We start from the raw sequence: 18,812 nt of genomic DNA on the forward strand, positions 1-18,812 counted from the left end.
CAGGCAGGCAGAGGACAACTAGCTCAAAGCAGGGTGAGGCCGACAGGGTAAGAGCCCGATCTAACCCCACAGCTGTCTGTTCTGGGAGCAGCTTCCAATGTGAAAGGAGTGATGAAAGCTGTACATACAGCCACACACACCCCAGGACGTAATGCAGCTGCCCGAGAAGCAGGGCAAGGCACACAACTGCCAAGCATCTCTTGGCTCAACACGCAGACAGAAGAAGGAGCGGCTCCCACCGCATGCAGGGGCAGAGGTCACCTGTGCTGAGCACTGGAGGCCCTCAGGCCTGGCCACAGCACTCCCTCGCACCTCTAGGCCAGTGGCGGAGACAACCTGCACATGACAAGCTACAATGGGACCAAGAGTCAAAGCAGAAATTTATTAAAGTCCCTCTATATAGTGTTCTACAGACAAAACAAATGTACAGAGTCCTCCACATTCAGTCTCGGAGTGCCTGATGAGCAAACGGACTGCTCTGCCTTCCCCCAGGAAGATCCTGCTGCCGTTCACTCCTGAGACGCGTTTAATGACACCACCTGGAGAGGGGCAACCCCGTGGGGATCCCAAAGCCTCTGCAGAGAGCGAGGAGATACTAGCAGAGAACCTTCTCCCAAATGCAACGCCTCTCGGCAGAGGTGCAGTGCAAGAGAAACAAGAGGCAGCTCTTCGGGGGAGTGTGCGCACCCCGCCGGGCGGCCTTAGCTGCGGAGTGTGGCCAGGCGCGACTGCATGGCCTCCAGGGCCTCCTCCTCCTCCTCGTCTTCAGATGCAGCCATTGCTCCCGGGAGCTCGGGCTCTGGCAGGGCGTCGGTCACCTTACTGGGCGCTTTGCCCAAGGCCCCTGGAAAGAGAGGAGCAGTCAGACGGGCTTCACGCGGGGTCCCTCGCTCCTGGACCACTCCAACAAGCGCTGAGCACAGCAATGGGAGAGGGCGGCAGGCAGGCAGGGTGGGGTTCTGGTCTCTGCAACTTGTCATGACAACAAAGTCCCACTGATCCTCACCATCTGTATTGGAAGAATCTTGGTTCCCAAGCCCCTAGGGCAAATTCCTGAGCCCTACAAACTCAAAATCCTCTCTCTGAATTAACTTCACAGAATAGTTTCTGGGAGTAGCTATTCTTTCTCCTAACAGCTTCACCAAAGGCAGAAAAATTAAATCTCACCTTTTTCTTATGGAAGTTCAGAAAATCCACAAGTAAAAATAAAGCTTAAAAACTCATTAATCACCACCCAGAGATAACTATTTTTATTTATCCTTTCACTTTTTCTACAGGCATGTTTGACAGATGATTTTAGTAACAAGGCTACTTTCACATAATAAACCGTGACCTCTTCCTGTGTCAGTGAATATATTTCTGTAGCCACCTATCACAACACAGTAGCCTATTAAAGTAAGACATAACACAACTGATTTAACCAATATTCAGTCACTGGGTATTTGGCTTGTTTAGAACTTTTCAGTACCAAAAATAAGCATTCTTCAGATAACCTGAGCTAATTCTTTCAGCACATCTTTAACTTCATGAGTGTCAGCTCCCAGAATTTAATCTCCCAGGACAAGAGCTTTCGACAGCTACTGCCAAATTACTTTCGAGAAAACCCACATCAATTTAAATTCCCCAACAGCAGTAATAAGAGCGATTTCTCCCCTTACAAATTTTTGAGAACTCTAGAAATTTAAAAAACTTTGTTTTTAAAGGTGGTCACAGAAATTGTGCTTAGTTTTCCAAGGAATAACTTGTATCTCTAAAACTTAACCACAGAAGGGAGTAACAAGCTTTGAGAGAGCTGCCAGCGATTTTGGGGAACACAGGAGCGGGAAGAGGATCACTCTCACGGACATACCTGCTGTGATTTCAAACAGAATCCTGTCAATTTCCATCTCTGCCGCCTCTTCCATTTCTTCCTGATCGTCCATGCTTTCAAAAGTGTCCTCCAGCATTTCTTCTATGATCCCAGCCTATGCACAGAACAAGTCACTTCACTCAGCTGGGAAGCGGTCTCCCTCAGAGAGCTCGCGACAGTCTCTCCAAGTGCAGTCCATCCTCCCGCGGGCTGACCTGCAGGGACAGCTGCCCAGGAAACACGGGATGGTGTCTGCCTGCACAGAGGCCCAGGCCCATGGAGAAGCAGCTCTCGGAACACAGCATGAGGCTGGGCTCGCTCTCCCAAAGTAACCCAGGCCACAGAGGTAGCCCCTGGGGAACTTGCTGACAGAGTGTGTGCCCTGAGATGTTGCAGAAGGTGTCTGTCTGCCCTAACATTGCAGCCAGAATTTGTGAACGCAGGGGCTGAAACATGGTGTAAAACATAAGGGACAAGAGCAGGCTGGGAGTCAGGAAAGGCCTGGAGAATCCTCCATGATGTCCAGGACACCACCACGGGCACAGGGGTCCCCTGGTGGGTCTGCAGGGACTGAACGGTTCCCCAGAGTCTGATCACCCACTCCTGAGAGAATCGAGACAGTGCTCTGACACAATGAGGTGGACACTTTACCACAGCCCAGGCCTGGCAGCCTGGAGCAGCCAGCACCCTCTGTTCTCCCAGAGCTCGGCGCCTCGGCAGGGCTCAAGCCGCTGGCTAACACTGGCCCCACACGGCCACTCTCCTCAGTCTTCCTGCGTGTGGTGTGGTGTGCAGTGCTCTCTGCTTTCTAAGCTAAGGGTCAGAACGGCGCCTCGCACTGTCAAGGCAGAGGCTGCCCCAGCTGCCGGGCAGAAGCAGAAGGCCCAGGTGGCTCTGGTGGAGGGCAGAGGGAAACATGGCTTCAGGCTCCTGAGAAGATGCCACACAAGTAACATCCTGGCTACTGTGCAGCCTAAAAGAAATGAGCCCCTTGCTCTGTGCCTTATGTTCTGATCAGTCAAGAAGCTTCTAGAAGGTCACGTGCAGCAGCAGCTTGGGCCCTGGCTCCTCTGCACCCGGCCTGGATCCAACTCTCATTGACTATGCCAACAAAATCACATTTAAAGCAACCCATCTCCCTACCTGTCTTTCTGCTCCCAGACCCCTCCAGTGAACCTGAGTGATGTGAATCTAGCTACCAGCCTGTTCTGCCCATTCTCAGTTCCTTTCCTCCAACCACAACAAACAAATCAAGAAGTGCACATTCATGTCACCCGGGCAGAGGCCTGTGGCCTAGTTAAATGGAAGCTACCTTAGTGCTGGGGCTACTAGAGAAGGTTCAACATACACTGGCTAGTTGGCTAAAACTGCCAACCAGAGTCCTCACAGTGCAGGGGCAGAGCTGTCAGTCACTCACTCATCAACCATTCATCCAATTCCCACTCTGTGTCACACAACAGACTAGGCTCTGGGGATAGAGCGGAAGACAGACCACGTCCCCACTCTAGGGGAGCTGGGCTCCCACAGGGGCCTCAGGATACACCTAGGGAGGCGTCACTAGCTGCATTCATAAACACTATCTACTATGCGTAAGCCTGCCTCCAACTCTGTATTGCTTTCAGTATGCAGAAGCCACTGTGAAAAGGAACCCAGATTCTAAAAATGCCTTCCCTTCAGAGCTCTGTGACGGTATGAGTTATAATAAGCACGCCCGAAGTAACTCTAAGATTTGCCTTGTTAGTTAGCTCTACATAAATAATCATCACCATCTTGCAGGCAAGACAGCCACACACCATTTTTAGGGACAGACCCTTCTAATGCTACTGCCCCCAAATTCCTCATTCCCAAGACCTGGGCCCTGGGCTTGTATTTATTTACTTTTAATTCTTATTTTTATTTTAGAGACAGAGCTCCTCATCTACAGGTTCACTCCTCAAATGCCTGCAAAAGCCAGGGCTGGGTCAGGTCAAAGCTGTGGTCTCCCACATGGGTGGCAGGGACCCAACTGCTTAAGCCATCACTACTGCCTCCCAGGTCTGCACCAGCAAGAAGCTGGACACAGGAGCAGAGCTGGGACTCAAACCCAGCCACTCCTGACATGATGCTGGCATCTTAACCGCTAGGCCAGATGCCCATCCTGGGCCCTTTCTTTTTTTTTTTTTTTTTTTAATTTTTTAATTTTTGACAGGCAGAGTGGATAGTGAGAGAGAGACAGAGAGAAAGGTCTTCCTTTTGCCGTTGGTTCACCCTCCAATGGCCGCCGCGGTAGCGCGCTGCGGCCGGTGCACCGCGCTGATCCGATGGCAGGAGCCAGGTGCTTATCCTGGTCTCCCATGGGGTGCAGGGCCCAAGCACTTGGGCCATCCTCCACTGCACTCCCTGGCCACAGCAGAGAGCTGGCCTGGAAGAGGGGCAACCGGGACAGGATCGGTGCCCCGACCGGGACTAGAACCCGGTGTGCCGGCGCCGCAAGGCGGAGGATTAGCCTAGTGAGCCGCGGCGCCGGCCTGGGCCCTTTCTTGTCCTCTTGTCCATCAATTTTCTTCTCCAGCCCCTTTGTCCCATGGCTCCATGATCCTGGATACAATTCAAGGCACAAATTCCCCAGGGAGAAGGCAGGCACCTTCCACACACAAACCCTATACAAGAATCTGGGGTGGGGGCCAGTGCTGTGGCACAGTGGGTAAAGCTGCTGCCTGCAGTGCTGGCATCCCATGTGGACACCAGTTTGAGTTCTGGCTGCTCCTCTTCCAGTCCAGCTCTCTGCTATGGCCTGGGAAAGCAGTAGAAGATGGCCCAAGTCCTTGGGCCCCTGCACCCACATGGGAGACCCATGTTGCAGCCATTTGGGGCATGAACCAGCAGATGCAAACTTCTCTAACTCTCTGCCTTTCAAATAAATAAATCTTTTAAAAAAAAAATGAGGTGTACTCTTGGTTGCCAGGCCACAGGTTTGAAGTACAAAACAGCATCTGCACCAGGGACCTGCCATCACCACTTCCTCTACTGTCACCAAGGTGGCAAGGCTTTAAGACACCTGTGCTCCAACTCCAGCGCTGCACTTACAACAGAGGTGACTTTAGGTAAGTTTACTCAATTTCCTTCTGCATAAAAAGGGGATACAAATGCCCACCTTCACTGGGCGGGTGGGAGACCTGGGCAGGAGCACGCACAGTGCACCAGCAGCTGTGGGGGCTCACGTGCCAAGGTCGTCCTCACCCTGTCCCTGTCTGAAGGTCACCAGAATGGACAGGTGCTTGCCAGGCCCTGATCCTGTGGATGGCAGGCATTTCTGTGCTTTCTGTTTGGTTCTCAACCTCTCCTCTTTTCAGTCTAAAACACGAGTCAGCAAACCACAGTCTGGGTGCCAAATCTGGTCAGCTACTGCTTTCGTCAATAGTTGTGCTGGACTACATCACACTGACTTGCTTACCTATTACCTATGACTGCTTTTATGCTACACGACAGAGTTGAGGCAGCAGATATACGGCCCACAAAGCATAAAATACATTTATTATCCCGCCTTTTACAGCAAATGTGCACCAACACCTGGTCCAGAGTGAACCCCGCCAACATTCTCAAGGAGCAGATGGTAGAACCAGGGTTTCTTTTGTCTTTTGCTCATGCTGGAGCCTGCAAACTCTATCTGCTTGAACTTTAAACAGCTGCTCCCTGGATCCCCTTCCTCCCTTAGAGTTCTGGCATATTTTTGCTTCTTTTAAGAAATACTCCGGCAATCTGATCCAATCTCTGCCATGCTCAGCTCATTAGATTTCAACCAGTGTTAACAGCTGCTTGTCCGTCCTCAAAACCGTTTCTAACAGCTGCAGCCTGTCTAGTGCCCCCACCCCATCCCCTACCCCATCCCCATCCCCGCCACTTGCTGACAGGGACTCTCAGTGGTTTGGGAGGGGAAGCAGGGCTGGCCCAAGTCACCTTCATCATCTCTTTGGACAGCTCCCTCATGGTGGCCTGGATTTCTGGGATCTTCACAAGGCTCTGCATGGCCTTCATCACCTCTGTGCTCTTCTGCAGGGAACCAGCAACGCGCAGGACCGCTGAAAGGCAAAGGCTGCAGTCAAAGACTGTGCGGCAGACAGCCAACAGCAAGGAGCAGGAGCAGGTGGACACGCCGAGTCCAGCGTGCCTCTGCAGCACATTGCTGAGGTAGAAGACCAAGAGTGACCTTTCTGAACTGCAGGCTATCTGGGCTACTACAGGGGCAAACACTCCAAGCTTGCACCCTCACTAGCTGACCTGGAGCACGGACAGGCGGCCTGCAGCTGACCTTCAGGGAAGGACAGCGGCTTGGAATGACCATGACGCCTAGAAGTCACAAATGGAGGAAAGCTCAAGAAGCTGTACGGAGCACAATGGAAAAGAGGCAGCTGGAGGCTCCCCCCACCAGCCTGCGGAACAGTGTATGCTCTGGGAGGCGCTGCCGCTGGTCCCCGGGAAGATGAGAGAAATTGGACAAGACACAGCGAGTATGTGTGTATGTATGAGGTGGTTAGGGTTCCTTGATAGGGAAAAATCTGTAGTTTCAGATCATATGCAAACTACTGTCTATAAGAAATTATGGCAGTAGCAGATGGTCAGTCTTGAAGTAAAGAGCTGGACACCACCCAAATCTGTCCTGGAATTTCATGGGACTGAAGTTCTGAGAAGTGCTATACATCAAGCTGTTCTCCAACACTGGTGCTCCAGCACTGGGGTGACTGGAAAGCCACCCTGGTGGGATCCTGACCCTAAGAAGCTTTCACACGCAAAGGAAAACAAGGGTCACCAGGATTAATACCTGTTGGATTGTAAGGGTCTTCAAAATGTTCACAGAAAATGCGAATCATGAAAAAAACTGTATATGGATTTCAAAATTTTCTGCACCAAAATAAAATTACTTTTTAAATCCATTTTTCCTTTTCCTAAAACATGAACTATTTCATTACAGTTTTAAATTTATAAAGAGTTCCCATTTATTCCACACCAACTTCCCCTATTTTTAGCATATTTTCTTTTTTTTTTTTAAAGATTTATTTATTTATTTATTTATTTATTTATTTGAGAGGCAGAATTACAGAGAAAGGGAGAGACAGAAAAGTCTTCCATCTGCTGATTCACTCCTCAAATGGCCACAACGGCCAGAGCTGGGCAGATCCGAAGACAGGAGCTAGAAGCTTCTTCCAGGTCTCCCACATGAGTGCAGGAGCCCAAGGACTTAGGCCATGCACTGCTGTTTTCCCAGGCACATTACTAGGGAGCTAGATCGGAAGAGGAGCAGCCAGGACTCAAACCAGTGGCCAGATGGGATGCTAGCGCCATAGGCAGAGGCTTAACATACTATGCCATAGCGCCAGTCCCATCGACATATTAAATTGGTATATCTGTCAAAATTAACAAACCGCACCAGCTCCCTCTGTTAACATTTCGTATCAGTATATGGGTCACAATTAATGAATCCCACCCAGTCCCCCCTTTTTTAATCTAAACTCCTTCTCCTCCCTCCCTCCCAGCCTCTGGTAATCACCATTGTGTGTTCAGACAGAGGTTTTTTGTTGTCATTTGTTTTTTAAAGCTTCCATGTGAGGGAGAACACATGGTGTTTGTCTTTCTGTGTCTGGCTTGTTTCTCTGAACATGATGTCCTCCGGTTCCACCCACTGTGCTGTGAATGACAGGATTTCGTGGTTTTGTGACATCGTATTTACATACTACATTTTATTTAACCATGCCTCTGATGGAGACCTTGGTTGATTTCATACCTTGGATACTGCCAGCAGCACTACAACAAGCAAGGTGGAGCAGGTATCTCTTCGATACAATGATTTCATGTCTGCTGGGCATTTACCCCGCAGTGGAACTGACAGATCAGGTGGCAGTTCAAGTTCCAGCTTTTTAAGAAATCTGTTTTCCACAGTGACTGTTCTAATTTACACTTCTACATACTCACCAGCATTTGTTACTTTCTGTCTTTTTAATAAAAGCCATCTGACAGGGGTAAGGTGATACTCACTGTGGGTTTGATTTACATTTCCCTGAGGGCTAGTGATAGCATGTTTTTCATACATTTACTGGCCATTTGTATTTATTCTTTTGAGAACTCTATTCAGGCCCTTTGTCCATTTCTTAACTGGACTGGCTTTTCTGTTAGAGTTGAGTTCCTGATCTATTCTGCATTTGCCAGATAACTAGCAAATACTGTTCCCCATTCTGTTAGATACCTCTTCGCTCTGCTGTTTCCTTCACTGTGCCGAAGCTTCTAAGTTTGAAATCACCACATTTGTCTAGATTTGCATTTGTTGCCTACGCTTTGGGAATCTTGTCCAAGAAATCACTGCCTGTACCAAGTCTTAAAGTGTACTCCCAATTTTTTTTCCTAGAAATGTCATAATTTCAGGTCTTAGGTCCATCTTGTTGATTTTTATATATGGCAAGGGGTAGGGACCGAATTTCAGTCCTCTACAGATATATGTCCAGTTTTGCCAGCACCACTGATTGAAAAGACATCCTTTCTCCAATATATGTTCTTGGCACCTTTGTCAAAAAGTCCACTGGCTGCATTTCATGGATATTTCTTTTGTGTTCCATTGGTCTGTGTAGCCATTTTTATGCCAGTACCATGCTATTTAGTTATAATAGCTTTACAGTATGCTCTGAAATCAGGTACTGTGTGCCTCCAGCTTAATGTTTTCTGCTCAGGATTGCTGAAGCTATTCTGGCTCTTTTGTGGTTCTATATGTGTTCTAGGATTGTGTTTACTAATTCTGCAAAGAATGTAACTGGCATTGTGACAGAGAGTACATTGAATCTGCAGGTTGCTTTAGGAAGTATACTATATTGGTCCCAATCCATGAACGCAGACTCTGAATATTTCCAAATTTTTTGTGTCCTTGATGATTTCTTTCAATAATCTTTCATAATTTTCATAGTAGAGATCTTTCACTTCTTTGGTTAAATTTATTCCTAAATGTTTAAGTTTCTGTAGCTACTGTAAATCAGATTTTTTTTTCAGCAATCTCATTATTGATGTATAAAAATGCTACTTTTTTTGTATATTGATTTTATATCCTGCAACTTTACTGAACTGGTTCATCAGTTCCAGGAACTTTTTGGTGGAGTGTTTAGGTTTTTCTGTGTTATCATTGAATCTATAAACACGGGTATTTTCATTTTCTCCTTTCTAATTTTGATTCCCTTTCTCTTCCCTAATTGCTCTTAACAATATTTATGAATATTTCCATAAACTTTTCACATTTTGCGGTTTTTCTGAAAGAGTAAGTAAGTTTACAAGCTGTAGAGAAAATTTCATTTAACACTGGAATGGGACAGCAAAATATTACAGTTAGTGTAATTTTAGTGGTAATATCAAGGATGTGGCTGAAACAAACAACACATTACTTACATCATTTTAATGACACCAAAAGATAGAGATTTGAAAATGTTAAAGTTACTACTGATCACTGTATACAGGTAGGTGATCAGAGAAGAGAAAGTGTGAAAATCAAGCCACGTTCGCAGTTATATGGGAGTTGCGAAAGTCTGCTTGTGATTTTTCTTTACTCTTGCATCCTGAGTCTGTCACCTAGACAGTGCCTCAACATGACATGCAGTCAGTGGACTGTTCTGAGCTGAATTAGTAAAAATGAAAAGATGGGAGGAAAAAAAAACTGACTAAAGACATATTAAGTAAAACACTGAATTATTTATATTTTGAAATAGGTATACATTTCTATCAGATTGAATGAGAAAAGAAAGAGTTGATGTAGTAGGAAAAAGAGGAAGCAAGATGAACTTAGAAATAAAACTTACAATGACAAGGTTTAAATTGATAATCAATCAAAATGGATTCGGGAAGTGGGTTTTAAAGAGCCAAACTAGATGTTATATTGTAGAAACTCCAAAGAAAGGGGATTGCTAGCAATGTGCAGGCATGGCCAACATGACAGCACTAAGAGGCGGGCCTTTAGGGCCAATGCTGTGGCCCAGCAGGTTAAACGGCGGCCTCCTACATCCCATATGAGTCCTGGCCGCTCCACTGCAATGCAGCTCTCTGCTCTTGTACTTGAGAAAGCAGCAGCAGATGGTCCAAGTACTTGGGCCCTTAACATCCATGTGGGAGACTGGGATGGAGTTCCAGGTTCCTGGCTTCTGCCTCACTCAGCCCTAGCCGTGACAGCTATTTGGGGAGTGAATCAGCAGATGGAAGATCTATCTCTCTCCCTCTCTGTAAGTCTGCCTTTCAAAGAAACAATTAAAAAAAAAAAAAAAAAAAAAAAGATGTGGGCCTTTAAGAGGTGACGTGGCCACGAGGGTTTGAGGGTTTCCGCTCGTGAATGGTGCAGGTGCCCACTGAAGGGCGTGGCTCCTTCCCATGAGGATGCAGCACCACTCCCTCCCCAGACAGCACACACGCCAGCCTGCTGATCGTGAGACTGCCCAGCCTCCAAAAGTGAGAAGGAAACTTCTGCTCCTTATAGGTTAGCCGGTCTCAGGTCTGTTACCGCACTGCCGCACAGAACAGACTAACACAGAGGGGTGCGTGTGTGTGGACAAACACTCACACACGGGTGTGTGTAACTGAGCGAAACGTATCTTTCTACAGCCCAAAAGGAAAAAATAACGTGTAGCAGGTAAAAATAATCTCTTAACTAAAAAAAAAAAAAAGAGAATAAGAAGACAAGACATAAGCTGCGAGAAGGTATCTGCAACACAAGAATGAGCAAACGTGAGCAAAAATGGCCAGAAGAGCTTGACAGGCTGCTCACAAAGCAGATGCACAGATGGCAAATGAGCACATGGAAAAACACTCAACACTGTGTCACTAGGGGGCTGCAAGTTGAAACAGTGAAGTATCACAGCAAGCATATTAGAACAGACAAAACCCAGACCACAACACCAACGCAGGGGAGGCCGGGGAACTACAGGAACTCTCACCGTAACTGCTACGGTCACCTTGGGAGACAGCATGGCAGTTTCTTGCAAACCTAGACACAGACTTAGTATACAGCCCTGCAATCACACTGGATGAGGGCACCACCTAGTGCTGAAGTGAGGGAAGTGTCCACAGCTCAGAGGGAGGAAGCGGGCTGCCTGGAATTTCTGAGAGCCACAGATGAAGCCAGATTACAGTGACTGGAGAAAATAACTAATCCTCCAACGTGCAGATGACGCCATGCACCAACAAGAAGCAAAACCTGCCAGGGAACCGTAACTCACCTACCAGTCAGGTGTCAGAAACCAGCCCTCCAGGGATCCGTTACTGTCAAATGCTTGCTTACATGAAAACTTTAAAAATAGCTGCTTTAAGGAAACTCAATGAACCCAGAGAAATTATGTAATCCTCAAATAGGCACACTTTGCAGAGATTAAAATAATTTCAAAAAACCTTTTTTTTTTTTTTTTTGACAGGCAGAGTGGATAGTGAAAGAGAGAGAGACAGAGAGAAAGGTCTTCCTTTTTGCCGATGGTTCACCCTCTAATGGTTGCTGCGGCCAGCGTATCGCACTGATCCGAAGCCAGGAGCCAGGTGCTTCTCCTGGTCTCCCATGCGGGTGCAGGGCCCAAGGACTTGAGCCATCCTCCACTGCCTTCCCGGGCCATAGCAGAGAGCTGGCCTGGAAGAGGGGCAACTGGGATAGAATCCGGTGCCCCAACCGGGACTAGAACCCGGTGTGCCGGCGCCGCAAGGTGGAGGATTAGCCTGTTGAGCAGAAAAACCAAATTCTTTATACTAAGCAAAACTGAAAACGCGATAGCAGATACCAAAAGTAGAAGAGATAAAACAGAAGAATCAGTGAGCTCAAAGACAGCTAGAGATTCAGATAGGAGAAAGACATTCCCAGACAAAGCTGAGAGAATTTATCACTACCAGGCTTCTCTTAGAAGAAATGATAGACACAGTTCTTCAAACTGAAAGAGAAGACACGCTAACAAGTCAAAAGAAAATATCAGACAGTAGGAAACTCACTGGTAACAGCAGTTACACAGAAAAAATCAGAATGCTCTAATACAGTAAACATGGGGCAAAAACCATTCACATCTTTAGAATGAAAACTAAACAGGGGCCAGTGCTGTGGCATAGCAGGTAAAGCCACAGCCTCCAGTGCAGGCATCCCATATGGGTGCCAGTTCAAGTCCTGGCCGCTCAACTTCCCATCCAGCACTCTGCTATGGCCTGGGAAAGCAGAAGATGGCCCAAGTCCTTGGGACCCTGCACCCGTGTTGGGGACACGGAGGAAGCACCTGGCTCCTGGCTTTAAGAACATGCATAGAATGAAAGCTAAAAGATGGAATAAGATATTTTTTTTTTTTAATTTTTTGACAGGCAGAGTGGACAGTGAGAAAGAGAGACAGAGAGAAAGGTCTTCCTTTTTGCCGTTGGTTCACCCGCCAATGGCCGCCGCTGCTGGCGCGCTGTGGCCGGCGCACCACACTGATCCGATGGCAGGAGCCAGGTGCTTTATCCTGGTCTCCCATGCGGGTGCAGGCCCCAAACACTTGGGCCATCCTCCACTGCACTCCCTGGCCACAGCAGAGAGCTGGCCTGGAAGAGGGGCAACCGGGACAGAATTCGGTGCCCCGACCGGGACTAGAACCCGGTGTGCCGGCGCCGCAAGACGGAGGATTAGCCTAGTGAGCCGCAGCGCCGGCCAGATATTTCTTTTTTAAAAAAAATATTTATTTATTTATTTGAAAGTCAAAGTTACACAGAAAGAGAAGGAAAGGCAGAGAGAGAGAGGTGTCTTCCATCCCCAGTTGGCTGCAATGGCCAGAGCTGCCCCAATCCAGAGCCAGGAGCTTCTTCCAGGTCTCCTAAGTGGGTGCAAGGGCCCAAGGACTTGGGCCATCTTCTACTGCTTTCCCAAGCCATAGCAGAGAGCTGGATTGGAAGTGGAGCAGCTGGGACTCGAATAGGCACCCATACAGGATGCCAGCACTGCAGGCGGCGGTTTTACCCGCTACACCACAGCGCCGGTCCTGGAATAAGATATTTCAGGCAAATGGAACCTAAAGGAAAGCAGGAGTAGCCTACTTCTATTAGATAAAATAAGTTTTAAAGAGCAATAAAAAGTGGCAAAGGTCATTATATAATGATAAAGGGTTCAACCTAGCAAGACAAAATAACACTTGTAAATACACATGCATTCAATATCGAAGAACCCAAGCACATGAAACAAGCATCAATATACTTTGAGGGAGAGATATACTTTGACACAGTAAAACAGGGGACTGCAATATTCAGAAATGGTCAGATCATCCAGACAGAAAATCAACAAAGAAATAGCAGCATTACATTGCAGCCTCGGATCAACAGGACCTAACAGACATTTACAGAACTTTCTAAGAGCTGCAGAACACATGTTCTTCTAATCAGCACATGGAATATTCTCCAGGATAGTTCACATTGTAGGTCACAAAACAAGTCTGTCAAGATGCTGGGCCCCGGCCACCCACGAGCGAGCTGTGGAGGGAGTTCCAGGCTCACAGCTTCAGTCTGGACCAGCCACAGTCTTGAAGGTCACTTGGAGAGTGAACCAGTGAACAGAAGACTGTGTGTGTGTGTGTGTGCGTGTGTCTCTCCCTCTGTCATTGTCAAATCAATCAATCTTTTAAAAAGTCTCTCAACAAATTTTAAAAAATAAAGATCATATCAAGTATCTTTCTGACCACAATGCAATAAAATCAGAAATCACTATCAAAATAAACACTGGAAACTACCCAAATACATGAAAATCAAACAACTTACTCCCAAACAAGCGATGGCACAAGGAAGAAACTACAAAGGAAATTTAAAAGTTCTTGAATTAAATTAACGTGTGAACACAACATAACAAAACATGGGACACAGCCAAGGTGGCACTGAGCAAAGTTCACAGCAGTCAATGTTCTATCAGAGAAGAGGGAGCACAGCAACTGATCGCTGCACCTTGTGGAATGAGAAATCAGACCAAAGCAAATCCAAAAGTAGAAGGAAAGAAAGAAAAACTCAGGCAGAAATAAAAGATATGGAGACAAAGACAAAAAAGTACGTGATAGGATCAATGAATCAAAGAGATGGATCTTTGGAAAGATAAACAAAATTGGCAAATCCTTAGCTAGACTAAGAAAAAAGTCCAGCTTCAAATAAATAAAACCAGGGGATGAAAAGAGAGACATTATAACTGACAATACAGAAGCACACGGAATTATTAGGGATTACTGCAAACAATTATACAGCAACAAAGTGGACAACATGGAAGAAATGGAAAACACCTGGACACAGGTACCTTACCAAAAGTGAACCATAAAGAAATAGAATACCTAACCTGCTCAGTAATGAGTAGTGAGACTGAACCAATAATACAAAGCCTCCCATCAAAGAAAAGCCCAGGACCAGACGGCTTCATTGCTGAGTTCTCCTGAACATTTACAGAATACCAATTTTTCTTAAGTTATTCCAAACATTAGAAGGGGAAGGACTTCTTCCAAAATCATTCCTACAAGAACAGCATTACCTTATTATCAAAAGCAGACACAAACACAACAAAAAGCAAGTTATAGGAAAATATCTAACATGGACATAGATTTAAAAACCTTCAACAAAGTATAGCAAACCAAATTCAACAGCACATTAAAAAGATCATTCACCATGATCAGGTTAGACTTATCCCTGGGACACAAGGAGGTAGATTCAACACATGCAGCAAGTCAACCACATCAACAGAATGCAGGTTGAAAGTCGTGCGAGCGTCTCAACAGACAGGAACGGCACCTGATAACATACAACAGCTTCACAGTTGCAACTCTGAACAAATTCTGTCTACAATGAATATACCCAACATATACAAAAACCAATCAACAGCTAACATCACACTGAATGTTGAAAAGCTTTCTAAGATCTGGGAACAAGACAACGATGTCCATTTTTACCACTCTTATTCAACTTAATACTGGAGCCCAGTCAGAGTAATTAGGCAAGAGAATAAAAGGGAACCCAAATTGGAAAGAAAGATGTCAGGTCGTCACTATTTGCAGATGACATAGCCTTATACACAGAAAACCCCAGCACTCTGCCAACTATTAGACCCATTCATCAGAGGTGGGGGATACTAAGTTGACATACAAAAACCTGTGATACACCAAGAGTGAACCACCTAAAAATAAAGCAATCCCATTTCCAAAAAGTACTCCAAAAATAGAGCATCTAGGAATAAATTTAGCCAAGAGGTTAAGGATCTCTATAATGAAAATGAAAAACAACCCAAGAAAGAAATTTAAGGGGATATAAAGAAATGGAAAGATATCCTTTGTTCATGGGCTAGAAGAATCAAGATGACTGACACATCTATACAGCCAAAGGTGATTCACAGATTGAATGCAATCCTTACCAAGAACAAGTGAAGTTTCTCACAGAATTAGAAAAAACACTACTGGGATTTGTGTGGAAGCATACAGGACCCTGAATGGCCAAAGTAATCTTGAGCAAACCGAACAAAGGAGGCAGCATTACACTACCTGACTTTAAAATATATTGCAATGCTACAGTAATTAGAACAGCATGGTATTGTCATAAAACATATATAGACTAATGCAACAGATTTAAGACCATGGAATTAAACCCACACATCTACAGCAAACTCATCCAGAGACATGCACTGGAAAAGGACTGGCTTTTCATTAAATGGTGTTAGGAAAACTGGATACCCACATGCCCAAGAATAAAACTGTCTCCTGACTCTCCCCATGTACAAAAATCAACTCAAAATAGATTAAAAAAAAAAAAAACTAAACTAAACGTAACATGTGAAACTTTGAGGTCACTTGAAGACGATACAGGAGAGATGCTTGAGGACACTGAAACGGACAGCACAAACAGCGCTGACTGCCAAGGGTCAGGGAAGGAGGCAAGGAGCACGCGGAGCACAGATCTGCAGGGCAGCGGGAACTCTTAGTGGATCTATGTCATCACACACGTGTCCAGACCAGAGTGAACACCAACGTAAACTATGGGCACAGGGTAGTTAATGTGCGTCAAAGCAGGTCACGAACTTCAGCAAACCTACTGTCCAGTGAGGGACAGGGACAGAAGACAGGGCACACAGGGAAAGCAGCAGGTATACCTCGGTACTTTCTTCTCAGCTTTGCTGGGAACCTAACACTGTTCTACATGAATTTAAAAGTAAAAACAATGCTATCGCCTGGTTGAAATCAAGACTTAACTGGTAAGTCACCTGGATTCAAGGCTGCCATTTTTCATGAGACTGTAAGAGCTCCATGGTCCCAGGACTTCCCTGCACCATCTACAGCAGCCAGCCTGGGAGAGAGCAGCTGGGCGTTTTGTCCTGCCTGGCTGGTTTTGTGTACACAGAGCCTGGGCCAGACAGATCTGGGTGGAAGCATGCATCTACCACTTCCTGACTGAGCCAGGAGAGCACATACGACAAAGAGCTCTGTAAAGTTTCACAGACACATCGAGTGCCACTGCTGACTGACAGACGCATCCTCCGAGGGCCTCGGGTGTAAGGGCGCAGCCTGTGATGCACGACCACCCCTGGCCCGCACCGGTCAGCTCCTGACTCGGAGACAGCGCTGAGGAGCAGGCCAAGTTCCACACACCAGACCACCAAGTCAAGGCATGGGCCAGCAACGAGAAGCTGAAAGACGCCCAACCCTACTGCCCTGGCTAGACTATACAGCCACTGTGGTCAAGTTCTACTTCCTTTGTAGCTCAACATATTCTTTAATTAAGACAACCAAAGAAACCAAACTAGCATCTAGTATATTTTATGAAGTGTATGTAATGCTGATTCTAAAGTCTGACCAAAAATCCCATAGAGTTGCTATATAAGCATTCTACTGAACTCACATGCTATATAAGATATTAAAAACAACCTCAAATGTTTTTAAGACTGCATAAACTTATGAAGACCAAAGTGGATTCATACTCAATAGGCTTACTATTAAAATATCATATGCAAAACCAGGACAATACATTATATACTAGAATACAAGCGGCATCAGGCTAATGGCACTGTGTCAACTATATGCTGAGCATACAGAATGCAACCAAAGGATATGAATCAATGAATACACAAAGAATTTAATGACAGAAGGGCTGACAGCCTGTTAGACAGAAATTCCTATCTAAAACGCTTCAAAATCCAAAGCATTCAACTTATTTTCTTATATTTAATCAAAATGTTAATTAGAATGCCACTGAAGTATATACATTTAAACAGTTAAAATGGCAAAGTGCTATATATTTTACAGTAACCAAAAAAAAAAAAAAATCACACACAAAAAATAAAAAGTTAAAATCCTGCAGAAAGGGGCCTGCACTGTGGAGTAATGGGTTAAGCTGTCACTTGTGGTGCCAACATTCCATATAGCTGCCAGTTCAATTCCTGGCTCTTCCACTTCCAATCCAGCTCTCTGCTAATGGCCTGGGGAAGCAGCAGAAGATGGCCCAAGTCTTTGGGACCCTGCACCTGTGTGGGAGTCCGACAGGAAGCTTCTGGCTCCTGATTTTGGCCTGGTCCAGCTCCAGCTGTTGTAGCCACTTGGGGAGTAAACCAGTGGATGGAGGATTTCTCTGTCACTCCTCCTGTCTCTGTTAACGCTGCCTTTCAACTAAAATAAATAAATTTTAAAAAAATTCCTGCAGAAAGCATCCCTAAATCAGCGCAATCACAAAGAGCTGAGCACAGTGAAACCTACAAGGCCACACTGCAGTGTGAGGATCACGAGGCAGAACGAGCAGCATTCTCCCGGTCCCTGCTCTCCTGCCGGTGTCCCTTCCTCCTTCACCAGCGGCCTTTCTGTGGGCCTCCCTGGGGTCCAGGCCTCACGAATCCGTATTCACCCTCGCAAACCGCCCATGCGCGTCTTCTCAGGAGCTTTCCAGTTTAGATGAATACATGCTGACCCAGAGATCACCACATTTCTTTTATTTAGAGGAAGCTTCACTCTTTTATTCACACTGCCTATCAGTGCCTCACAGAGCTGGCACTCAAATATCTGTTGAACAAACCAATGAATGAATTCAGAAGAGAGCAGGAAAAATCATCATATTTAAACTGAGGAACAATGTTAAATATATGAGCATTTGGACAGCAAGCTACACTGGGGCAGGTTTACAGACATAGGTGCTCTTACACAGAATAACACAAAACTGGCTCAGATATGGTATTTCCTTTCTGTACCAACACAAAAACTTGAAATGTTTCTTTATAGAAGTGAACGGTCAGGGCCGACACTGTGGGCAGGGTAAACTGCTGCCCGCAGCGCCAGCATCCCATGTGGGCGCTGCTCTGAGTCCCGAATACATCACTGCAGATCCAGCTCCATGATGACGCATCTGGGAAATCAGTGAAGGCACCCAAGTGCTTAGGACCCTGCTACCCACGTGGGAGACCTGCATGCAGCTCCAGCTTTGCCCTGGCCCAGCCAGATCAAAGATCTCTCGCTCCTTCTCTTCCTCTTCCTCTCTAACTTTGCATTTCAAACAAATAAATCTTAAAAAAAAAAAAAAAAAGCCCCCAATTTTGTAACGCAAAATAGGAAGGATTACCAGAAACAAAGTGTTTCTTCCAATGTTTTAAATTGCAAACACTGAACAACCATATATTGGGGACAAATACAAAGCACTAGATACAAGAAAAGAATCTAAAAATCAGAAATAAACATAAAAGGACGAAAAGAGTTCATTTTTTAAACATTTCAGGAAGCTTCTGAACACACACAGAAGCAGAGGAGTATCAATCACTTCAACAGAGATAAGGATGGCAAACAAGTCCCCAGGAAGGCAGCCTCTCCACCAGTCCTTAGAGAAACACATGCTCAGGCAGCACCACGCCTCTGGCGGAATGGCTACGGGACCAACAGTAACAGCGGCAAATGCTGGGCAGGATGCAGACAAAGTGGATCGCTCATACAACGAGCAGCGTGAGCAGTGTGAATTTAAAATGCAGCCTCGCTGGACAACGGTC

The 18,812-nt window shown here is 46.0% G+C and overlaps 1 protein-coding gene across 2 annotated transcripts in view; it reads right to left on the reverse strand.

Moving 5' to 3' along the window:
- Positions 1–362: 362 nt before the first annotated feature.
- Positions 363–18,812, reverse strand: part of LOC133772830 (charged multivesicular body protein 3) — a 115,307-nt gene continuing 96,857 nt past the window's right edge. For both annotated transcript variants that reach the window (XM_062209815.1, XM_062209813.1), the window contains 3 exons: positions 5,786–5,907; positions 1,850–1,964; positions 363–844 (listed from right to left, as the gene is read on the reverse strand). In XM_062209815.1, the coding sequence (XP_062065799.1) occupies positions 702–844; positions 1,850–1,964; positions 5,786–5,907 (380 nt within the window). In that variant the 3' untranslated portion in view covers positions 363–701. The remainder of the gene's footprint in view (positions 845–1,849; positions 1,965–5,785; positions 5,908–18,812) is intronic.

The sequence above is a fragment of the Lepus europaeus genome, chromosome 13, assembly GCF_033115175.1.
Source record: "Lepus europaeus isolate LE1 chromosome 13, mLepTim1.pri, whole genome shotgun sequence".
Lineage (NCBI taxonomy): Eukaryota > Metazoa > Chordata > Mammalia > Lagomorpha > Leporidae > Lepus > Lepus europaeus.